This window comes from Armigeres subalbatus, chromosome 3, assembly GCF_024139115.2.
Source record: "Armigeres subalbatus isolate Guangzhou_Male chromosome 3, GZ_Asu_2, whole genome shotgun sequence".
NCBI classification, from domain to species: domain Eukaryota; kingdom Metazoa; phylum Arthropoda; class Insecta; order Diptera; family Culicidae; genus Armigeres; species Armigeres subalbatus.
In genome coordinates this window covers 326,709,533-326,733,970 of record NC_085141.1, presented here as the reverse complement: position 1 = coordinate 326,733,970, position 24,438 = coordinate 326,709,533, and the positions used below count along the sequence as shown (strand labels likewise).

The 24,438-nt window shown below is 43.7% G+C and overlaps 3 protein-coding genes, 1 long non-coding RNA gene and 1 pseudogene across 5 annotated transcripts; 1 reads left to right on the top strand and 4 right to left on the bottom strand.

Annotated features, from left to right (window-relative positions):
- Positions 1–243: 243 nt before the first annotated feature.
- Positions 244–13,426, bottom strand: LOC134225559 (ubiquitin-protein ligase E3C). 2 transcript variants are annotated; one of them, XM_062705742.1, is made up of 10 exons: positions 12,906–13,426; positions 12,601–12,738; positions 11,906–12,533; positions 3,031–3,495; positions 1,883–2,650; positions 1,674–1,818; positions 1,387–1,608; positions 1,235–1,325; positions 612–1,169; positions 244–498 (listed from the first exon to the last, which is right to left on the bottom strand). In XM_062705742.1, exons 1-9 carry the CDS (start codon positions 13,227–13,229, stop codon positions 615–617), a joined length of 3,336 nt encoding a protein of 1,111 aa, XP_062561726.1. In that variant the 5' UTR covers positions 13,230–13,426; the 3' UTR covers positions 244–498; positions 612–614. The 2 variants fall into 2 exon arrangements, with proteins under 2 accessions (XP_062561726.1, XP_062561725.1); XM_062705741.1 differs by having other exon boundaries at positions 244–1,169.
- Positions 13,427–14,838: 1,412 nt separating this feature from the next.
- On the bottom strand, positions 14,839–15,623 carry LOC134221138 (DNA-directed RNA polymerases I, II, and III subunit RPABC4). The gene is made up of 3 exons (XM_062700326.1): positions 15,437–15,623; positions 15,061–15,153; positions 14,839–14,948 (listed from the first exon to the last, which is right to left on the bottom strand). Exons 1-3 carry the CDS (start codon positions 15,495–15,497, stop codon positions 14,926–14,928), a joined length of 177 nt encoding a protein of 58 aa, XP_062556310.1. The 5' UTR covers positions 15,498–15,623; the 3' UTR covers positions 14,839–14,925.
- A 4,062-nt stretch (positions 15,624–19,685) lies between these two features.
- On the bottom strand, positions 19,686–23,419 carry LOC134225566 (uncharacterized). The gene is made up of 3 exons (XR_009983273.1): positions 23,203–23,419; positions 20,078–20,298; positions 19,686–19,879 (listed from the first exon to the last, which is right to left on the bottom strand). It is a non-coding gene; the product is annotated as an uncharacterized LOC134225566 (long non-coding RNA).
- LOC134221137 (uncharacterized) lies at positions 20,529–21,806 on the top strand. The gene is made up of 2 exons (XM_062700325.1): positions 20,529–20,580; positions 20,646–21,806. The coding sequence occupies exon 2, from the start codon at positions 20,648–20,650 to the stop codon at positions 21,770–21,772; it is 1,125 nt and encodes a 374-aa protein (XP_062556309.1). The 5' UTR covers positions 20,529–20,580; positions 20,646–20,647; the 3' UTR covers positions 21,773–21,806.
- On the bottom strand, positions 21,866–22,947 carry LOC134219791 (uncharacterized; annotated as a pseudogene).
- Positions 23,420–24,438: the final 1,019 nt, after the last annotated feature.

Genomic DNA, 24,438 nt, shown 5'->3' with positions numbered 1-24,438 from the left:
GCAGTTTTTTCAGCAACGACACGTTCGGTTTGGATGTCAGCGCTATTTTCTTGTAGCGGTCTCGTTTGCTACGTCGTTTTGGAAAATTTTCTGGTTTCAATCGTTCTCAATTTGTTTGAAAATATTTTATTATCGCCGGCTTGGAGCCAATATTTAACTGCTCTTGTCGCAAATGCAGAAATAGGCAAATTTCCACTGCCTGCACTTCCTCGTATCTTTCTCAAATATTCTACAATTCAAACATTCTGTTCGATATTTTCATAAAGTATGCCGTTTATTACACGTTTCCAAATTAATGATCACTATAATTTGTCATTGAATTGAGAATTTGGAACATTTATAGGACGATAGTGCTAAAATATTTTTTCTCGAAAAATAAATTATGTACTTAGGATCAAATTACAATTGCTTTCATTATGATACGAATAACTATTCACACAATCACTACTCTCGGTACCAATTCGCACAACCAATCGGAAAGAGGCCAAAGATTGGAACCTAAACCACAAGGAAATATGGAATTTTACACCAGCGTAAACCAACGGAAAGCCACCTAACTCACTCACATACACATATGGATTGATATCCGAATTACCAGCATTCGTACTTGCCTCTTAGCTCAGTTCAAATCCTGCCCCACTCTGGATGGCGTACAGCAGCTTCTCCCGCAGTACATCCTCCTTCTCGAAGGCCGGCAGCTTCAGCAGATTCATGCAGGTGCTCGCCGATGGAAGACGATCGGTATCGCCCGCGTTCTGTATGCAGAACGGTGGATCCAAATCCTTGAAACCTAGCAGCGGTGGTCGCGAGCAGCTCGTAACAAACTTCAGCAGCTGCCGCCGCTGGATGTCATCGAACTCTTCCACCACTTTCCAAAACAGCTGGATGGTTTGGTGTTCCAGGGTGAAGTCCCCTCCGTAGCGAGTGTTCTGCCGAAGATCGTTCACGTCCACTGGGATTTCCGCTCCCGAGGTCAACACCTGCAGTTCCTTATTGCTAAACATGTACAACCATTCGATGGGCAGAACATTCGCCAGTCCTTGCCGGAAAGCAAGGCACTGCGAACGGATCTGTTTGTTCAGCTTGAAGTCGGCCATCAGCTGAATATATTCCAATCGGTTGGATGAGCTGACCGCGATATTGGCTCCATTCGGTTTGAGCTCCTCGATCTGAAATAGGAAGTTTACGATACAAACCTTATATTTATAATTGTGTTGTGTGAGCTGTTATTTACCCTGGTTTCACCTAATTCGTCACATACTATCGTGAAATCTAAACCCAAATCGGAAACATCCCCTTCGTACGCCTTCAACGACATGAGGTTCCTGTGGAAAAGAGATTCATTACCCACCGTTATGCATAATCGTTTGCAGAAGAATTACCAACCTGTGTAATACCGGATCCAAGGAAGCAAGCTGATGAATGTCCACATCAGAGTGCTTTCCGGCTAATTTTGATAGAAAGAACTCCGCCAGCGGTAGTTCCACGAGAAGGTTCTCGTACAGCGCTTTTCCGAGAATCCTTCCGATAAAGTAATAGTGTCGTTGGTAATCTTCTACAATTTTACCAACACTAGGATTCGGGTAGAGCATGTTGTCTTTGCTAATCCTGCAACGATCAGAACAATGTGAACATTTTCTGCCAGACTGTTTGGCACAGAATTCAAAACTTACATGAAAAATCCCCTATGCGGATCGAATGCAGTCTTGATAAGCTCGGATAGAAATTCTCGGAAGACCCCACCTCCGTCGATGCCTGCTTCTCGCATACCAGCTGAGTTGACCATTTCGATACGAAACTTCGGTCTGAGGTCGGGTTCTGCACATTTTAAAACAAATTAATCCAGTGTAGATTAAAAATAACCTGGAAGATAACAACCTACCATTGAGCGGACTCAGTTTGTCGAACGCATCTTCGTAAAGATGTGATCTCCGCACGGTCAATTGGATGGACGGTCCCTGTAGAAATCCTTGCAGATCACCCTGCGTTCGCAGTTTGTCCGCTGCTACCAATCCTTGGAAAACGCCCACCCGTGTGTTGAAAGCTACAACAAATGGAATCTCCCGAAGAATTGTAATCGATCGAACTTGCTTCGTTGAAAGCGGAGGTCCATCTTCTACATCCTCGCGAGTGAAGTCCCGAATAGGTTGAAACGGTCGCGGACCACGCCTACCGCGGGACAGATGCAAATCGGTGGGTTTGTCCAGCGGAAGATTAAGATTCTGAGCCGTCCAGTGACCTTCCGGGCAGAAACCCCTCCGCAGGTCTCGGGTGTGAATCTGTCGAAGGAGCGACACGCAAACCTTCATCAGATGGGGCCACACGTTTTTGCTCTGCTCGTTGGTGTCACACTTGAGCCGATAGTGCGAGGTGGACTCGTTGTTCAGCGACGTCAGCATGGTCCGGTAGCTGTCCTTGAGGGAAGATCGCGTCTCGGGGAATGCAAGCTCCACCAGTCCAAGCGAGATTTCTTTGAGTGTCGTGCTGAGCGGAATTATTTCTGCGAGAGTGAAGGGCATTATTTTGCTAACGGTGCCGGGCAGCACATTCTCCTGGCAGAATTCCGTATCGCTGAGTGTGGCAATGAGGCGACCGAACAAAGCACAGAAGGAAGCCAAAATGGGCACGATTCGGTCCGAGTCATACTTAGCTAAAAAGAGAAAAAGGTCAACAATTTTATTGGGAATAGAACAAACATCAAGGGTCAAAAGGATAAATAATAATAATAGAAATATAGCGCCAGGCATTGATTTTCATACAAAATAATCATGTTTGAGGATTAAATTCTCAATTCTTAGTAGGTATTTTGGATTATTATGTCCATTTCAGCTAAAAATAATTACAACGCCTCGACTTTTATATGGAACTCCCTACAAGTGGAGTGGTTTAAACGTAACCATTTTGTATGAAAATCACTAACTGTCCTTATAGTTATTTCTCTTCAACTGGTTTTCAGCTCTTGTAACATTGTCATAAATTGTCACAACACTTCTTTTGAATACGACACTCATGTGATCCTCTGATACTCACAGATAGTCAATCCCTTGGACAGTAACGAAATCGGCGACGAGAAACCCTGACTAGCCGTTTGCGCCGTCAATGTGTACCACAATGAGCGAACAAACTGCGGTTTCGATGCCAGCATATACAGCAGCTTGTATTCGTACACGGCCAACCGATTGTAGGTCATCAGATTGTGACAGATCAGACACAGATACTGTACGACGTCCGACTGTTCCAGCACGACGTCAATGTGCCGCACCACAAACGAGACCCGCTTGTTATCGTTCAGCATGCCGATAATATCTGCCAGGGTTTGGTTCTCCAAGCTGGTCAACATGGGTGTGTCCTCCGAATCGGATTCGGAATCGCTGGAATCGCCCTGCCGGTGGTGGTACGATTCCAGCGAGATACGGGGAAGTTTGGTGATGTTACTAACCATCGATGAGATGACCTTCACGTAGGCACCGTACAGTTCATTTGTGTTGAGTTTCTCTGAAATAGTGAAATAAATAGATTAGTAGATAGTAGAATTTGGGCCACGAAATGGTGGGTTGACATCTGGGAAGGGGCGACAAACATAGCTCTGGTCATCACAAGTTCCAATTCTCATGCTTCCACGGGTCTGCTGATAACAATAGACCACCAGAAGGGTTTTTTACAAGAGAGAATGCATTTACGCACATTTACTACCACACGTGCTTAGTAGTTGCCAAAGAGTGTGGGACTTCTCGTGACCATACCTAATTCATTTTGGGCTCCCGCCGTCGTTTCCCTCCGGGAATGCTTTTTAGCATTACTTCTGGGGGATACACTTACTTACTATACTCGCTGACTTATATACACTCACGTAGACATTCACCCCATTTGAAGCTTACTTGAGCATTGACTCTGACACTCCGCTGCCATACCTCGAGCTGTCGTTTGCGGTTGTCACCGATTGTACCCCGTTTGCCATAATGATCGTTCGGCGTAATAGTCATTTGGCATAATTTGCAATCAAAGCTTTGTGATTGACGAATAACATTCAGCCACTCAGCTTCGTTCATTCTACTATGAAACATTAAACCCATCCATCCGTCTAAGACGAGTTTAGTACTCTCCATTTAATTCCACTACGTATTTCGACCACAACTGTGTGGTCGTCTTCAGTGTCTCGTACTTGACTCGACGCGAGTGAATAAGAGTGAGTGAGTGAGTAAGAAGGAGCGAGTGAGTAAGTGAGTAAGAATGAGTGCATGAATAAAATCGAGTGAGTAAGAGGGAGTGAATGAATCAAGATAGAATGAGCAAGTAAGAGTGAGTGAGCGAGTAAAAATGATGAGTGGTATAAATGTGCGAGTGAGTGACTAAGAGCGAATGAGGGTGTAAGAGTAAGTGAGTGACAGAGTTGGCTGCGAAATGGTGAGTTGACATCTGTGAAGGAGCGACCTACACAGCTCTGGTCCTCACAAGTTCCAATCTCACGCTTCCACGGGTCTTCCGATGACAATCGACCGCCAGCTAAGGGTTTTGTACTTAGGTGGTAGTGCAGCCTGGGCACTGTTGTTCTTCTGCCATCAGCTAGAGTGAGGGGGTGCGACCAAGAGGACCATCGTTAAGCGACCCGTGCCGAGGCGTTAAGCGTCCTAAGGCGTTAAGCGAGCCGTGCCTAGGGGATGCATGGCCAGGGGGGTGAAATAATGAGCTAGGCCTTTAACGGAGCCTGTAGGGTACCTGGGCACCCTCCACAGTAATTGTCCCTTACCGCGTCGTGCTGGGCTCTGGCGTGATGGACCTCGTAGGAGCAACTCGTAGGACCAAAATGGAAAACCAAGTCAATTCTTCAATTAGTGGTAGTACAGTAGGTGACAACCCCTTCGCAAGAGGTGGGTTGTTCAGGTCTCCGCCTAGGAGGCCAGAGGCAATATGCAATATCGAATCGAAGCATAATATCAGTAAGCACCTCAAGAGGAGCTTGCTGAAACTTCGAAAGTCGATGTTGGATGCCAAGCTGGAGAGGGCGGTCGGGACGGCCAAGTGTAAACCCGTGAAATCCGTGGAGTCGAGGTCTTTCCAGACTGAGGCCCAAGGATTCGCGGACTCGGGCAAGTTCGAATCGACCGAGGGCATGCCAGCGAAGACGGTGATGCTAAAGTCTACACAGACCGAGGCTCATGTATTCGCGGGCACGTCGGGGGTGACTGCTCCAACGGGGCAGACACAAAAACGAGGGAGACAGTCTCCAGGGGATGAGCTCCCTGGGGGCCGCTCCAAAACGCGGAGGGTTACTACCCCGAACAAGGGTAGTGGGGCTGGGAAGCTGAACCCCGGCCAGGTACCTCCAAAACCGGGGGAAGAAGGACCAGGAAAGACGGTGGTAAGGGGTCACGGCAGGCTGAGAGCTCTCAGCCGCACCAGACCAGGGAAATAAAGGGGGATGACGCCTCCTGGACCCTGTTCAAGAACAAGAGGAAACCAAAGACGTCAAGGGCCGAAAAGAAGGCCCAGGCGAATGAGGGTAGCAAGAAGTCTAGGGTAGGCGCCAATCGCTCCAGGGGAGATACCCTAGTCATCACGGCGGCGGACTCGGACGTCTTGAAGGCAATGAGGAGTGACGTCAAGCTCGGTGAACTCAGCGCTGACGTACGTCGAATAAGACGTACCCAGACGGGCGAGATGATCCTTGAGCTGAAGCGGAGCGTCTTGCAAAAGGGCGCCGCCTACAAGAAGTTGCCGGAGGAAGTCCTAGGCGAGACGGTCAAAGTGTGGGCACTCACGACGGAGGTGAATCAAAGGGTTAAAGACCTGGACGAGATCACCGAAGTCGAAGAGCTCGTCACAGCACTGCGGCGACAGTGTGAAGTGGAGACGCCCACCACAGCTGTTCGATTACGGAAAGGTCCGGCAGGGACGCAGGTGGCATTGGTTCGGCTATCTGCAGCGGATGCCTCCAAGGTAGTCAAGTTAGGGAGCGTCAAGGTGGGATGGTCGGTGCCCTGTGGGCATATACGAGCAACCCGAAGTTTGCTTCAAGTGCCTGGAACCGGGGCACAAGCAATGGGACTGCAAAGACCCTGACAGAAGCAATCTCTGCCGACGCTGCGGATTAGAGGGACATAACGCACAATGCAGCACGAACGCTCCCAATTGTTTGATTTGTTCCAGCAAAGCTGTGAACAGCAAGCACCCCATGGGGGGTTCGATGTGCCCGGCGTTTAAGCGTGCTGCAAAATCACAGTGCAGGTAACGCAGCTGGCTTGCTCGGCCTCGCCCGAGTGTTTGGTGTGCGCAGGTTTAGAGGAAACGGCGGAACACGTGTTGTTCGTGTGCTCACGTTTTCGCGCAATGCGTGACCACATGCTTGCCACATGTTTGGAGGATGTGTAAAGATGAAGTTGGCTGGAACGCCGTTTTATCGGCTATCGTCCAAATCGTCTCGGAGCTACACAGAAGATGGCGCGTGGACTCGAGGAATGTCTAGTTCAGGCGCAAATAAGAGGTGGTCCAAGGCTTCGGAGTCGGCTTCATGGGTCATATCGGTGCCCTGTGGACGAACTCGGGGTCGGGGATATAGTCCTGCCTCCCTCGTTTGCTGTTGGAAGTGGTCCCTAACCCCGCACTTCCTGGACAACCCAGGATGTCTGTTGAGCAGATTCCTCCTCCATTGCTTAAGAAAAAAAAAACACACACACACAGATCGAACCATAGATGGATGAGGTATTGATGGGGCAATATTTTATTAGTTTTCTAATTAGTTTTCGTACTTCACGTACTCGTAAGTATGTCCTCTGCAGTTTCGTCAACACATGGGCAGTCAAAGCAGTCGAAAGCAGCTATGGCTCGACAAGAATTGTGTCAGATGGAAGTGGACTTCCCCACGAGGTTTCCCCACTCAGCTAGATGCGTTAGGTATCAGCCGGAAGGTCCACCTACCTTTCAAGAAGTTACCCCCACTCGCGCTGCCATCTGTCAACCAAGGATAAGAATAGATACAGCACGCCTGTCAGTAACTTACAGGTATAGTCAACATGGCTGCTCCAATCCGCCACCGTACATATCGCATGTGCTGCGGTCAGTTCTACCTCGAGAATTAACTTCCCGTAGACCTCTAGCATTACATCATTGGCGAAGTCAACGGTCTTGACACCAAGAAGGAACTTGAGTCTTAGAACTCCCCCTCGTACAAAAGATTCCATAATACCGGGTCCAGTATTGATCATTACAAAACTCCTGCTGTAATAGGAACGCTTCTCTGACATGTGGCATCTATCTCGTGTAATAGCACACGGCTCTGGAAGTAGCTTTTCAAAATCCGGTACAGGTCAACCGGTAAGCTAAGCAGGCGTAACGAGAGCGCGATGGCATCTATGGTAACCACGTTTCTCCTGGTTGACCCTAGATTCTTTTATGTGCAGTTTATATTTGATTAGTATAACCTCCAAATCCTCTCAGTAAATTTTTTTAATCTTAAATAGATTACTTTTCAAAGCTAGCTTAGTATAAACTTTGCAAATATGAGAAATGTATGGTCTTACAGTTTTGGTCTATTTCTGAATGCATTCTTCACATCAAGTGCCACCAACGCACTGTATCCAATACCTCGCCTTTTTCGTTGGATCGCTATCTCAGCGGTCTTTACCACTTTACAGCGTCCAACGTGGACCTACCCTTACGAAACACGAACTAATTGCTTGGCAGACCGTCCGTGTCAATTAGTCATATTAGTCTGTACGTCGAGGGGTCGCCCGGCGGCTTCCCGACATTCGGCAACAATACCAACTTCTGCAACTTCGGCACTCCACAAATATACCGGGCTTCTGTCATTTCTCGGCATGGTGGCATTCGCACGCGCGTTATATGCCAGCCACCAGCGCATCCCTGCCTTGAATTTCAGTGCTGCGGTGAAAAGTTCGCTGTCGAAGTGATTGATCTTCCATCCACGGGCCTGACCGGGATCCTCCATCCTCGAATGCTACTGCACGCTGTAGTTGATCTTAAAGTGAATTGCTAAATGATCACTATGGATGTAGCCCTCGTCCACCCTCCAGTCCATGTCTAGTGCTAAACCAGAACTGACGAACGTTACGTCAATCAATGACTCGACTACATTCCTACGAAATATGCATTGACTAAAACTGCATCGAGTTTCGCTAGCGCCTTTAGTAACGCTTGTGAACGGATACCTCACTCCACTGCCTAAGCGTTGAAATCTCCCGCTATAACGACAGGCTTCCGATTGGTCGGACGATAACCTGTCGATCATCTGGTTAAACTGTTCTACTGGCCACCTTCGCCACAGTAAAACACATCATTCATCATGGCTTTCGCGACACACTCAGCGGAGGAGTGTACCGTCCCGTCGTACAAATAGCCGCCATCCTAGACCCGTCCACCACTCAGTTACCGTTATCATCAGGGAGATTGGACGGGCTATGTTTTTTTTTTCTTTTGTTGGGTACATTTTCCACTGCGACCAGTTAGTTCAGCCACAGACAAACAGACATAACACTCGTTAAATTTTCATCGTTCACTGATTTACTAGTCAATTCAAAAAATCATTAGTTGGCCAATCGATCACTCGTGGCGCGCGCATCGGATTTGCTCGAGTTTGACATTTGCTCACTACCGCCATCTGGTTCGTGATTTGCCCAACTAACTAAAATCAACAGATGTCGCTAGTGTTTGCACGACGATGATTTTGACGAGTAAATGTTCAATGTGTTATGTCTGTTTGTCTGTGGTTCAGCTATGTTACTTGCACGGCTTCACCGAAAGGACACGAAGGTCCACCCATAACGTGGTTACGGGTTTGCGTCTTGCTGACACAGATGAGGCACTTTGGTGCCATATCGCATTTCTGCCATTGTGCTCGCTTGTACTCCACGTTTCAGCACCAAGATCAGTTGCCCGGCCATAGTGCGTCTAACGCTTCGTACGTTCTCTCCCAGAGCCGAAAACCTTTGTGCCGCCCGCATAGACTCCGGCGTACTTTTCCTTATCGGTTTAAACCAACAAGTCCTCGCCTCTGTCCTTAATTTTCTTAGCGGGTTGGAATGCGTTCGACTTCTGGTTGATACCCCTTTGAGCCGACTTGCGTCGTGTTGGTGCCTTGCACCTTTTTAGGCTGAGAAGCCGCCTTCTCGAGTCGACGCCTTTCGGGCTCCACTGCTCCCGATCTGCTCCTTCCAAACGACGTTTGGCCTTTATGATCGCACGTCGTTTGGCCTTGCGTTCAACGCCTTGGTCGGAATGCTGACTGGGTCTTTTCGGGTTCGACACAGTCCTTTCTCCGTTGACCGTCCGAGCGAAATCAATCGCCTCAAGGCCTCGGTCTGGATACCTTTGTCGGCCTTCTCACTTCCAGCCACCCCTTGTCTTGCAACAGCCTGGCGAAACACCAGAAGGTTCTGCTTCAGTTCCTTGCTGATGTCCTGCCTAACGCTCGCAAATTCAAGTTGGTCGACGACCACCCGCATCCCGGGTAGTGGCCCGCCGAGCGTGTTGATAGAATTATCACCGATTGAGTTTCGATTCGTTCCTGCAGGGTCTCCATTTTCAGTGGCCTTTGGGAAGCTGCAGTGAAATCACTTCAAGCGCACTATGAGGAATAGGATCCTGTTGCGCGATGAGATATTAACCGTTGTTGTCCAAGTAGTAGTGCAAAACATTAACTACTGACCATCTGTTGTGCTAAAATAAGACAATTTTCCACCACTATTGAGGTGGAAATTAGGCTGAGTTTCAGAGAAGGATGGTAACATTTGGGTGGTATTCGTCAGAACGAAAGACGGCACATTCCAGGGAGGATTCTCGAAGGTGTGCGTCCTTCTCATTCGTGATCATAGATTCACGTGAACTTCCAAAAAGATGTAATCTCCTTCGCTTCGGCGCGCTTTGTTCTGCTTTCAATCACTTGGGACCCGAAACCAGTTGGCAGTAGTATCGTATGGCTATGACAGCAATAAGGCATTTTATGAGACAGATCGAAACAGCTGTTTTTCTCGTATTTATCTACTTTGACAATTAGTGGGAGCCCGTTTGTTTGGTAATTTCGGGCATAACATTTCGATGGGTCCCATCATCAATTCTACCTATTTTACTTTTTTGGCTACCAGGGCTTTAGCTACCAAAGTTTTTCATATGATTCGTAAAACGTGTCGTTAGTTTAATCATACCATTGCATTCTAAGCATGAAAAGCTGAAGAAAACACGAATGAAAAGTAAAACGTTTAAAATATTATTATGTGTTCGGACCTAACGGAATGTTCACGCAGAATCATATCAAAACAAAACATCAAAAGTAAATAATCGGGCCACCGCGAAACGTCTCATAAAATACCTTATTGAATCATTTGTTTGAAAGTCCATTTTACACTTTTTCGAGAAAACAACAAAAAACTGTTTTTGAACAAATTTGCACCGAATCTTTCGATTTCTTCGATACAGATCAATAGTTTTTGCCAAAACTCAACACCCTGGGGCACTTTCAGCTTTTTTAGCTTAGCTTAGCTTAGACTGACTGTACATATCAATGGTTGCTACTCCGTGATTGATCAGAACTGGTGCAAATTGCACTACGATCCAAGTAAATAGTGGTTGGGATTTACCAACTATTCTCGAAGTGCACGTTTCAGCAGCTCGCATATATTGATCAATAACGGCGCCGGCCAAGTCCTTACAGTCAGTTGGGAAAGGGAGGGAATGTGAGTGTGTGGTAATTGTTGCTACTAGAGACCGAGAATACCTCTGCATCTCCACATTTACCACGGGAAGGAAGTAGTGTTAGTTGGGTGGGGTAATCAGTAACATAGATCGGGATTCACCATGGAAAGTGATGTGACCTATGAAACTTCTACACAGCAGTATTAGCATTTCCTTAATTTGTTCAATTGTTCATCCCTCGCGAGAACAAACAATCAATCGCTCATAGTGAGCGATTGTTCATTTGAATTTCGGATAAGGCGCCCGCGTTACCATTTAATTAACGTAAGAAAAGTAAAAAAGAAACGGGATTGAAAATACTTGATAGTAATCGGAAAGCTAATGTTATTCAGCAACCCCTATTTTATCTCTATTTGACGTTAAGTAAGAATGTAAATTTACGTTCATTTTACATGTCGTTTATTTTGCATTACTTTCGCGCGCGCGTGTCTGTCACTTGCCTTGACCAGTATACCGTAATTAGGATCTCACTGGTATTAATCCTGATGTGCCGGTTGGCACTCGTGTTGGGCTTGTGCGCTTTGAGCGGCACACGGTCGCTTCCCAGTCTACATAAAATCGCACATGGTGCAATACAAGATGCTAAATTGGAGACGATATACATACATGTTGTGTGGAAAAGTACCTCTATCGCCTGCACTTCAGCATCCTACACGACACCATATACGTTCATGTGTTGACTGGGTTTGATAGGGCCTGCTTATGGACACATGCAGCTTTTTGTAGAGGTTCAACAGAGCCCACTGTCAAACCCCACCACATCCTAGGCAGGCCCCCTAACTCGCAGTGGCCATGGGGAGGGGTCGTCAAGCCCTTGGACATAGTCCCTGCTGCCCCTGCACCCTGGGGCACTTTCAGTGCAAAAAATGTAAGCAGTACTCCACATTTGCTATTCAAAGTACGTGGATATATGTAGTTTCTCAAACAAACGAAAACATTTTCATACATTCCTGAACACAATTTTTTTTCGTATTTTTTTCCAGAATACGTATTTTTAGACGAGGATTCAGAATATATAAAAATCTCATTTTGATCAAAAATGTTACATATGCAGTTTCTCAAACAAACGGTTCAATTGTCAATTCGTCCCAAAACCCATATAAAATGCTTACACCCCTAGTTGAGATAGCAAGAACCTCGGTCAACGTTACGGCGAGTATTATCAAACCACGCTCACTAAACTATAATCATAAACACTTACCCAACTCATCGTCTCCGAGTTTCATAACACAATAGAGCAGCGAACTGGACAGCACCAGTGTTTCCTTTTCGCGATTCATTCGAGGCTTCTTCGATGCACCGGCCGAGCTTTCCCCAGCCTTCGTGGTCACCGTAGTCGAGGCTACACCATCGTCCATCTCGTCATCGATGTCTATCAGAATTGTGTTCTGATAGTCCAACCGCAGCTGATACTCTTCGGCAATGTACCGCAGCAAACACATGTACGGGAAAACGCCGCTCCTGGCCAACGAGGGCACAATGTAGTGCTTGACCTGGTCGGAGAACGCCGGCGACAGAATGTGGAACGTGAACGACTGCAGGATGTTCTTGTTGAACATTTCGTTTGATGTGGGTAGCAACTTCAACGGGCGGAGCAGCATCTGCAGCAGAGCATCGGCAATCGGGTTTGGAATCGAAGTGGTATCCTCATCTATTGCGGGAATTTTTTCCTCGATCAGCTGTCGTACGACTTTGAAATATTTCTGCCGAATGAGGTAGCAGAATATATTCTCCAGATAAGTTCGACTGGCATGCGGATTGTCTTTCGGGATGTACTTTTCGATATAGGTGTTGGAAGAAAATATTTCCAGCATTCGCATTGGAATGGTCTGCCAATTACAAAAAAAAATGGATTACGTCTTAGACTTGACGTTAGTTGATGAAAAATGCACTTACGGGGGAATGCTCCGGAATAAATATTTGCTGCAGGCATAATCCAAGTAGTTTCTTGATTCGATGGGTCCACATTGATTGTGCTGCGGCAACGCCAAATACTTCAGCGGGATTTTTAATTACGTATTGGCACAAACAAATCTGGATAAGGAATAAATGTTGGAACATTAGATAAAGGTCAATGACATCCTCCCCAAACTGCCATCGATTTTCTGATACGTCAGCCCGGTTCAATGATCTTTGTTAATGAGACGAAACTTGTTGCCTCTTAACGCCGATCTCCCGTCCATCCCACTTTACAAACTCACCAATCGTTCACCATCCTTCCGGATGTGATAGAAGAACTCGATCCGCTTCACCAAATACTCCAAGTCCTGTAGATCGCGAATTCCACACGTCCTGCGATACTCGTCGAACTTGACCCGTTCCCGTTTCTTCACACTTTGCCGCTGGATAAAACTCCGTACGGCACTCTGTATCACCGTGGCCCCGTTCTGCTGGCGGCGGGCATCCTCTCGCTTTTGGCGCTCATGCTGCGCCTTGCGGATGATTGTTAGACGGTCCGACTTTTGCGATGCCCCACCGAGATTCTGCTGCGGTCGTCGACGGAAGTCCCCGTCAAAGTTGAACATAATGCACTGTTGCGTAAACCACTAGTTGCCCTTCCCGGATTGAATCACTGGTTCGGCTCTTAGAAAACGTATATTTTACGGAAGTATTTTTATTTTCTTTTGCAAAGGAATACGCGAAAAACACATCCAACAAAACACCTTTGTGTTATCTTTTACGGTACTCAATCAGCTGTACGGGGAATAAATTTCACCATCATGACTTGACAGAATGACAGGCATAGTCATCATCATCAACATGGCGATAGTGCTCTGCGATATGAATTCCTCCAAGCGATCGCCACGACTCCTAGCGGAAATATTGTGAGCCTGTCTCATTCAAAATAAGCATAAACCGAAAGAAAATGCAAATTTATCCCCCAATGGTGATGATGCTTTTCTCGATTCCATTTTTTGAACTCGATTTTAGTACTGTGAAAATAAATCAAAAGTTATTTGCCTTCATTTTGACGAAAAAAAAGGCTATTCACGCGCGAGATATTCTATTGAACCAAAATTGGACACTTACATTCTCCAGATGTTGTGGCCGACATTGAACCATGGTTTGTCATTAGCGAATATATCACATGTGAGCCGATAGCAGGCTTCACAGAACGGCAAAACCCTCTTCGATTTATATATTGTAGGGTGCTGTCAATACGATACGCCGCGCGGCTGTTGTAATGTTTCCAAAAGCGCATTTGCACAAGGTTCCACGCGGCATTCCACATTCGAAAGGAACAACCGCACCCTAGGAAACGCCGCAATGTTATCTCTCCATAAGAATCGAGTATACGGCCAGCAAAAAACGCGGTGCGTCGTTTCCTTTGGGGAGCGCCGCGTGTACTTTTGGACAAATGCGTTAATATCAAAGCCATGAAAACAAGTGCATCAAATTTGTCTACAAGTGCGAAAAAAAATCACAATCGATAGGCAGCCCCTACCGTGATGAAGCCATAAAACGTTTGGGATTTTTTTGCACAGCTGTGTAAAACAAATTCAAGTGCATTGCATCATCAGAATCGGTGCCCCCCGCATTTGATGCTTTGAAAAAATATCATAAAATATAGCCCCCGAGTCAGTCCTTTAGGGCCGATGCCCACGTAGCGTTTTTTCAACGCTGCGTGCCCGTGGCGTTGAAAACACGCAGGTGTGTATCGGCGCGGAAACGCTGCGTTGCCGCCTTTTCTCGATGCCCACCTGCGTCGTTTTACCGCCGCGTGTACTCTGCGTCGAAAAGACGCTACGTGGGCATCGGGCCTTAATAACTTTAATAACATGCAAAACACGTCTCTCACGGTGTGCTATAGATGCATCAGTTTTGTTCAGTTGGAAAGGACTTCTACAAAATCAAGGAACTTTGATACACGACAGAATTACGTTGAGGACCTAACCGAGAAGTTAATAAAAGAACCTGGAATTGTGCCATTTTGGGCAAAATCTGGCCGAATCATTCACATTTACCCTTAGAGCAATCAAAGCTGTGTGACCTGAGCAAGTTGCTACGTATACGACTAGGTATCTGAAGAAACCAACGATAATTGAAGAGTGATGAAATCGGTGCAATAAATCATATCTATTAAATCATCAGTAGGAAGCAATTTCGGATTAATGAACACTCTTTGTTTCAACATTTCTTACATACCTTAGAACTATAATCAAAAACTTATTTCGCATAATCTTGATCATTACATATTAAAGATTCCGTCGGTCCTAATATTTATCTGGCATCGAATACAACCACTGAAAAAAATGAACAAAACATTCAATGACTTATTTTTCCCCAATGCCCCCTCGAATCCAAACAACGAAAGATTCAAAAGGATGCAGAATTATTCTCCGCGTAAATACTTACATCGTTTGGTACGTTTCTTGTACATGATACGGTATCCGCACTCACGGCAACGGATTGGGTCCCGGGGACGCATTTCATTCTCATGATGACATTCTGCGGAATAAACGCGAATCGCAGTAAGCAAAAAGATATTTTAGTTACTAGATAAAGATTGTCGCTGTCGTCGCTGTCCGGAACATCTTTTGCTGGCGAGGATAGGGGAGCTAAATGTCAAAGAAGGAAAATCCATACGATTTGACAGGTATGTACCACACATGTTTCGGACAGCAGAACAAAGGGAACCGAAGCGACAATCTTTATCTAGTAACTAAAATATCTTTTAGTAAGCACCATGCTTCAATGCAAGTACAGTCTTGTCGGAAGTATGAAAACTTACCTCCGCATACGTAAATCATCGCCGTCTTCATGACCGTGTCCTTCGAGCTGGGGTCAGACATTTTAAGCGTAAACTGTGAATCACAGGGAATAAGCGTATTTCCAGCAGAAAATCGAGAATTTAAAATGTGCTGTAAAAAGCGGCTTTCGATTCACGCGAGTCCTGATGTTTTGATTTGATATTTTGACGTGTGTACGCAGCCAAATAATCGCTCAGCAGGGGTGGACTCCGCGAAAAATGTAATGTACACGCTAACCTGAAACAACTCGAAACGCTTTATACCCAGATTTTTCTGATATTGGCAGTTGTCAAAATCTGAGTATGTCAACAAAATGGATCTGAGTCAAGTGGACTCGAAATCTGGGTAGCTGGTGACTTTAACCATATTTCTAGAGTGCTTTGAGAATAGGTCGTATTATAGATAGTGGAATATATAGATGAGCGAAGATAAATCCTCTGTCTCCAAACGAACTGTCAAACGTGTCTCCAAACGAGCATGACGTCACGATTTCAATGGAAACGTTAAGGGCTGTGACGTCATATGCGCGTGTGCACGGGCAAAAAAATCGACTCAGCCATGCTTTCGCTCATCTATAGATTCTACTATCTATAGGTCGTATGTGCAAAAGAGAGTCTCTCTTTGCCTCCATTCTCTTTCGATTATTACAGATCTATAATAAAGTTTACTTCAGATTTCTTGGCAGATATCTAAAGATTATAGCTTTGTCTAGCGTCCTGAAGTGAAAATTTGGCAAAATATGCTAAATTAGCTTATGTACAAGCGAAAGAGAGCGTGAACCAAGAGAGCCTCTCTTTTGCACATACGACCTATTCTCAAAGCAATCTAGATTTATTGGTGGAATTGTTATACACCCAAAAAATCTTACTACTATCTTACTTACCGGACACGTAAGTTTCACCTGAATTTTCTGAAGCATTTGCAGCTACGTGTGCACGTAAAATGTACCTGAAAATTCAGGTGGAAACAACGCTTAGATTATTTGGAGTGTACGGCTTAGCTGAATGCAGCAAGAAAAAGGTAAGAATATTATAGATAGTAGAATCTATAGATGAGCGAAAGCACGGCTGAGACGATTGACCGTGCTCGCGCGCATATGACGTCACAGCCCTTAACATTTCCATTGAAATCGTGACGTCATGCTCGTTTGGAGACACGTTTGACAGTTCGTTTGGAGGCAGAGGATTTATCTTCGCTCATCTATATATTCCATTATCTAGGGTCTGTTCAAATTTTGCTTTCGCTCATCTTAGATTCTACTAGCAACCCTATAACCAGAGACCGGCGGAGTGAAAAACTGTCGAAATGGCAACGTACACGTAAAAAATTTAATGTTATTGTCGCGCTCATCTTTTTCTAGAATGCTGCGACGGTCTTACACTCGCAGGCTCGACTGCGAAGGTAAACGTCAAGATAGCCGCCGTGTTAAAATATTGGCAGAATTTTCCCGCTCAAACCAAAACCACGTGCTTTCCGCGAAATACAGCAGTGTTCGGTTATATTAGTGAGAGGCAACCGGAGTCACTGAGTACATGAAGAGTGTTTATCATGGCAAGTGCATACGGTGGGTGAGATTTTCATTGACACTGTTGTGTTTAGTGACCGTTGCGATTACCTGAGAAGCAACCAACAGGAAGCCGCAGTATTCTATTTTATCTCGAGATGCATAATATATATTATTAAGATTTCTAATGCTTTTTTGCCAAATCAGGCGTTTAATGATATGTATAAGAAAAAACTTATCGCATTAGTCACATACATTTCCCGTAACACGGTAGATAACTCACAACGTAGTGTGTTGCGGTATAAGATCTACCAAACAGAGCCCTAACTTAATCCATTTTTCTATAGGGCAATAAGTTGTGGTAATTATGGATTCATCGTATTTAGTCCCCGCTACCAACAGCAGTCTCAGAAATAAAACATAATTAATGTTACCTTGCAGACAGTTGAAAGACTCGAATTCCTCTTGTTTGAGGCTAGACTGTATGCAGCGGAAACAACTTTTCAAGCAATTATTATGCATATCGGGAAATTATAGAATTCTGCGGCGTCCTGCTGGCTGCTTCTCAGGTAATCGCAACAGTCACTAAACACGACAGAGTCAATAAAAACTTACCCTCCGTATGCACTTGTCATGATAAACACTCTCCATGTACTCAATGACTCCGGTTGCCTCTCACTAATACAATCGAGTACTGCTGTCATTTGGCGGAAAGCACGTGGTTTTGTTTTGAGAGGGAAAATTTTCCCTATCTTTTAACCCGGCGGCTATCTTGACGTCTACCTTCGCAGTCGAGCCTGCGAGAGTAAGACCGCCGCGAAAGTCTAGAAAAAGATAAGCGCGACAATACAGTAGACGTTCGATAACTGCAAGTCATTTAACTGAAATGCTTTTTAACTGCAATTCGATAGTTGCAACAGTTTTGCAGTTATCGGACCGCTAAACTTCAAACTGGTGTCAAACTCAATGACAGCTGCATTGCGCTGCACATTTAGATGCACTTTTATTGCATCTGACGTCGATTGACAACCGTTTGACGTCTAGAATGCGTTGCAGTTATCGAACGGCATTCGTTAACTGAAAAGTAAACATTTTGCAGTTATCGAACGGCTACTGTAGTTAAATAACCTCGGTACCCGGCTTGCATGGGGAAAAATTCCGCGAACCAAATTCCCGAGGTGTGAGGTAGCCCTCACACCTCGGGAATTTGGTCCGCGGATTTTTTCCCCATGTATTTTTGAATATGCGATGTTTTCGGGATTTAGACACGAAAAATCAAAATACCGGCCCATTTAAAATGCACGGGGACCAAAATCAGACGGAAAATTTTCACAAGGTGTAAAGGTAGCCTCACACCTCGGGAATTTGGTTCGCGGATTTTTTCCCCATGCATTTTTGCATATGCGATGTTTTCGGAATTTGGACACGGAAAATCAAAATCCCGGCCCCATTTAAAATACACGGGGCTCAAAATCCGCTGGAAAATTTTCCCGAGGTGTGAGGCAGCCTTAAGGTGGCCTTTACAATTGAATTTATTGTACAGTCGGGATTCACTGGTTGGGATCTTAATACTTTGGACACTTTTTAGTTGGGCCTCCGCTGGTTGGGCGATGGCCCAACTAAAAAGCAACCGTACGTCAAAATTCAATGTAAACACGGAAAACGGGATTGGGCGTCACTGCAGGAAATACAAGAATATAAAAAAACAATAAATAACAATTATTACCTTACCCATAGTTCAAGTGATTTTCTAACGAAGTTGTGGAGAATGGATTTTTTTGGCGATCAGAGCAAGTCACTGGTGGATGCAGCCAGAATAACAAATCACTTTCTTCGCACCGGGTAGAATCTTGCTGTTTGCACAACCGGTATCACTTAAATTGGCCTCCTGGTTTTCTAAATTTGCCTCCTGGCTGTCGTAGCCGAGCGAATATATAATATAAATAACAATCCGCTACTACCACACTGGCTTTCTAAACTGGCCTCCGGTTTGGTACATAACGGACTGGATAGATGAAACTGCCGCTCCTTCCATCGGGAAACTGTCGGCACAAAACAACTCCATTAAAGTCGAGAATTCCGTGTTATCGATGCCCGTTTCAAATAAACCTGTAATAAAATCACATCAGAGAATGCTTTAGCAAACAGAAATAAATATTTTATCACCAACAAACCTTCGAAAAATCGAAATTAATATAAATGATTGTGTTGCGAACTGCGCTGCAAAAAAATGGTGGACGCGAAACTTCTTGTGCGATCAAAACATTCGAAGCGGATGATCAGTGTTGCGAGTTGTGAAATTGCATAATCATTTTATGTGTTCTTACGTTCAATTTGTGTAATTTCACAAAGCCATAGTTATAATCAATTGGTTGCAGCTACACAGAAAGAAAAATCAATAATAAAATTAAGAAAATCGTTGGTTAAAATAAAAAGTTGCGTTGGTTCTTTTTCGTAGAGAGTTGCTTCTGTTCAAAATAAAAGTATGAAAACTTTTATTACACCCATGCTTCAAAAATCGCATGCTGCCCTGAAATCAAAAGTTTGGACATTCAAAATGAAACTTTACATCTGTCAAATCAAAAAAGTCACATTATGGAAAACTAGAGTATAGAATATTTTCATCCAGAAATGAAACTTCGAATTCCCCGAAATAGAAACCCCTTCCTTTAGCATCTACTTATCTTTTCCTTTCTAATTCAATCAATTGTATAGTTCAGTTTTATTTTGTTACTTAAACATTATATTTCTTTTATTTAACAATGGGTCACGGAGATGTCACACTACAATCTTTGGCGAGATTTGGCTAAAATCCGGCGAGCTACTGGTGCAGCAACGCCCACAAGGGTGCATATCGTCGTCATCTTGACATTGTGGCATGGATTATTGCTGGTCAGGTACATTAAATCATGCAGTTTATCTGTAAATACAAATAAAAAACTTATTTAAATTTCATGAATTGAACCAAGGTGTGTCCTAATTTAAATCAACTAAGGTGCCACTTAGATCCACGTAATTCAGGGAACCGTTTTGTGGAAAGTAGCACACCGGTCTACTGTTTAATTTGGTCGTAGGAATTGTTATTTTTTATACGCTGTTTAAAATATATATGACCTACCTGGCGTCAATCCGTGTGATGGCAGTCGACGAATTTTCAGCATAAATGAAGGGAGCTGGGCTGTCCCAGGAAGGAATTTTCCTTGGGGAACTAACCCTAAAAACATGCGATATCTCTTTTACCGGCAAAAGTATTTATTTACTGTTTCCAATTAAAACGCACTCTTTTATGAAGCATTTTTAAATCCGATGATCGGTGATCGTAGAACCGTGAGGTAGAACCTAGAAAAGAAAACGTTCGTTGCATATGTATATTGAGTCATTCACTGAAACGTACACGCCGCACCAACTGCTTATTTCGCCAAATTAAAGGCCGCTCAATGGTTGCCAACTATTTTATTGCCAAATCTCCTATCACTGGTACGCATTGACCAAAAATCTGACATATTTGCCAGCACTGGTAAAGCAAAACAAACAATTGTCAAATTCACATCGCAAGGCAAAAAGTCCAAAATTTTGTATTCAACAAATCGCTTCTACGGCTGCTGCTGCATCTTATCACAGGTAAAATACTCTTTATTTCAAATTGAAATATTTAAGTGAATTTATGAACTGTGTTTGCTCTACAGCGATGGACCAGCTAAGTCAAAATGCTGTCGAAAATTTAAGTACGGGAGAGGAAGAGTACTTGGACGAATCACAGCAGGAAATGGATCCACTAGCAGCTGCGTGTGGATCGGAGCTGTACCACGAGTTTCCGTATATTTTAGACGATGTTGAAGTCGGAGATAATCTGTCCATCTCATGCGATGAAAATGACAACGTAGATGCAGAACACAACAAGTTTTTCTTTCATGCTGAATTCATCGTCAAAAAATACACCAGGCAGAAAAGTGGTTTGTGTGTAAACTTGAAAAAGAATGTGCCAGAAAAAGTGTCGGGAAATACCCTAGCGGAAGTCTTGAAGTGTCTTTGGTATTTCGTTGAACCCCACTTGTGCCGGGAAGTGGACGTCAGTGAGGTGGATGGCATAAAAGTGTCTTGGTCTAAGAATGAGAAACCCGATATTCGAGACATCGCTAAATTCATCTATCTAAGGGACACTAAACGGAAGAATTTGATCAGAATCGACCAACTTGGAGAAGGAAAAATTATGCTGCACTGGCGTGAAAAAACGATGACTGTTTTTGCATTTGCTTATTCGCAGTCAGTTAGCTCATTAGCTATTTGGGAGGCAGTAAACAAGTGCCTTTTGCAGCCAGCAGATACTGATAGAGCTGGAGCTCCCAGTAACGTCCATCTGGATGTACTTGTCCGTGAGTTAAAGGAAGAACACTCTCATCTTGAGAGTCATGACTCTGGATGGATTCAGTGGGCAACGGCGATTCACGCATCACCAGCGCACGTTCAAGAAGACATGAAGAAGAAAATGCCACCGGTGGAAATGAGAGGAATGTTTTGGTCTCTGCCGACAACCGAAAGTACCCGGATTGAATGTACCCGCCAAGGATTAACGGTTGCTCAAAATATTGTGGATAATTTGTCTACCGGTGTTGCAGAGCTTTGTGACAAAGCGGATGAGCTAATGAATCTTGCATTCGAAGTGAAATTGCTGGCTCAAGGAGTTAAGGAAAAGCTGAACATTTGCCAAGATATGATAAGTGGCATGCAAACGTCGAGTGCTCCACAGGAAACCGTAATCAGCCAAGGGTTGCGAGAAAAAGTTGGTGATATGATGGACATTGACCATATCTGATTTGAGTGTTTTACATTGTTTTTCTTGAATATAAATAAAGACTTATATTGAATATGATTTTTATGTTTATTGAACATGATTATTGCATACATTTATACCGAAAAGTAGACGTCGTGACGCCTTTCAAAAACCAAATTCGCCCAGTGATTGGTTCAAACCGATGTTTGGATCAAAAAGACCCCCAGATATATACCCACATTTTTTAAATAGTTGAGTGCATGAATAATTTCTGAATCTCGTAAAAGTTTCGGTGATTGTTATAGAAAGCGGTTTCTTACTGTTCTCTTGATAGTGCCGTTTCATGTCTTTTTTGCATAACCCAAAAATGACTTCAATAGGGTTAAACATTGGACAGTAAGCCGGTAAAAAAATAGGTAAAATGCCAAGAGATCTAATATACAAAATGATATTTTTGTCGCAATGAATTCTGGCACCATCCATAATCCATATGGAATGGTGGCCAGGATACGTTTCTACTTTCCGCTTTTCTGCAGCAAATTTAATAATGCAATCAAAAAACTTTTTTCGGGTGAATGTACCTTCGGTCCTAAATGATTCCAACATTCCCGATTGGCCAAGGAAGCAGAGGTATGATTCCCGGGGCTTTCGATTGAATTCACCTCGGTACAGAACCTTCTGACCTTTAACGCCATATCCATGACTCCGAAGCATATCTCTGGAGTCAAAAGACACTTCATCGATAAACACAAACTGGTGAAGTTGCCACTTGATGGAATCCAACTCATCTGTATAGCGTAGAATGTCTGCTTTACGAATTTGGATCGCTCTTCTTTCGATTTTTTCCACGTTAATCCAGCTGTATGAACAATCCGAATAACAGATTCAGCACTTATGGTTTTGTTGAAGTGCTGCTGGAAGCAATCGCGTGCTTCATCAATAAATAGTATCGATTCTTTATAGTACAAATCTAACAGCCATTGTCGTTGCTCTGCCCCAAAACGTCGATAATTGACCATCCGTTGCTTCCGCATAAAGCTTCCGTTGCACTCATATTTGTTGATCCACTTACATATGATGGATTTCGATTTTCCAAATAGCTTCGCCAGTGATGCTCGATCCAGTCCCAAAAAGTAAAATGCGTATAGGCAATGGTACACTGTGTTGACACTCGCTTGTCGGTGCCGGACATTGATCAAAATGTTTTCGTGTGCCATTATATTTTCTGTACAATCGATGAATATTTAAGAAATTTGTTATTTTCCGCTGATGGACTCAGGTTCCGTAAGGAATAACAATAATGTTTGTGTACATATTATGACAGTTCATTTCAGTGCGGTGTATCGTAAGAGCGCGGCCGTACCTTTCAGTTGGTTTGGGCCGCGTGGAATTTTGTGCAAATGCGAGAATATTATATCGGCAAAGTCGCAAATAAATCAAGATGCAGTATTTATAATGAGCTAATAAATTACCTAGTTGTTGAAATTGGCGGAGTCAGCAGGCAAACTTTATTCCAGAAGTCCAATTTATTTACGGTTGACGAAAGGTCGGCTCAATCCGTCACCAAGAAATCACGCACAATAACTGACACCGGCAAAAAAAAGAAGAGTAATTCTAAATGGATGGTTCAACAGTTTTACAATGTTTGCGTTAAAAGGAAAAACTTTTATTTATGCAAAATGATTTGTTTCGAAACACTTTCAATGCTAGCGTATATAAAGTGTTATAAAGCATAATTTTTGCGTTAATCAATCCTACTTTTATTTCAAACAAAATCAAACGCTTTTTAAATCAAAAAGGCAAAATAATTATTAGAACAATGTTTGTTTTTTCTGTGTATATCTATGTAATATTACTGTAATATTTATGTATTTATACAGGTATCTGGCACCCGCAATCCTACCCACTACGTTTGACAATAGCCAACATCTTTGTGTTTCCCATTGTGTTGGGTTTCCCACTGACAATTCTATTTTGTAAACAAAACACTATTCCGAATTGATTTTTTCCAAATGGACGTAATTATTTTTTCATAATTTTTCAAGAACTTGTGCGAAAGTATGAATGCGAGGTGTATTTCATCAAGAAGATAGATACCCTCAATAAATTTTCATTATTCAATCAGCACCAAGCGCACTACTTCACCAAAATATCATGATTTTTAAAACATATTTTCAATGGCAGGTTTTCGACGACTATGATTACGCCTTCTTATTAAATTAATCGATGATTTTTATGCTGGCATCAGAAACATGGCCGCTTCGCAGACCCCTGTATTTATACGCAAATAAAACGTAATCAAGAAAACGAATTAATTTGTGTGTAATTTGAAGAGCGATGTAATATTACGTCAAAGCGAATGTAATGATACATCTAAAAATACCTTTTACATAGGAATGTTAGTACATAGTGTGAATTACATCGGAGCACATTACATTTTTTTGCTGTGTGGACATCATTTGTGATGTTCAAGTCGAAATATACGTGTTCAAATGGCTGTCAGTTGACCCAACTAAAAAACCGAATTCGTTAGTTGGGCCGAGGTCGTAGCCCAACCAGCGAATCGCGACTGTAATTCTATTGTCGACATTTTACTGACAATAGACTTTATTGTACGTCTGTTGGAATAACAATATGGGACATTAATTGATATGATATAAAAACAATAGAATTTAATGTACATCAATAAAGCCGCAAACGCAATACAA

Coding starts and splice junctions, on each gene's coding strand:
- LOC134221138 (XM_062700326.1), bottom strand. CDS start 15,497: ATGTCTGACCCCAGCTCGAAGGACACGGTCATGAAGACGGCGATGATT. Junction 15,154..15,436: donor GATGATTTACGTATGCGGAG/GTAAGTTTTCAT, acceptor TTTATTCCGCAG/AATGTCATCATGAGAATGAA. Junction 14,949..15,060: donor CAAGAAACGTACCAAACGAT/GTAAGTATTTAC, acceptor CATTTTTTTCAG/TGGTTGTATTCGATGCCAGA.
- LOC134221137 (XM_062700325.1), top strand. CDS start 20,648: ATGGACCAGCTAAGTCAAAATGCTGTCGAAAATTTAAGTACGGGAGAG.
- LOC134225559 (XM_062705741.1), bottom strand. CDS start 13,229: ATGTTCAACTTTGACGGGGACTTCCGTCGACGACCGCAGCAGAATCTC. Junction 3,496..11,905: donor ACTCGGAGACGATGAGTTGG/GTAAGTGTTTAT, acceptor TCACTATTTCAG/AGAAACTCAACACAAATGAA. Junction 1,170..1,234: donor ACGAATTAGGTGAAACCAGG/GTAAATAACAGC, acceptor TTCCTATTTCAG/ATCGAGGAGCTCAAACCGAA.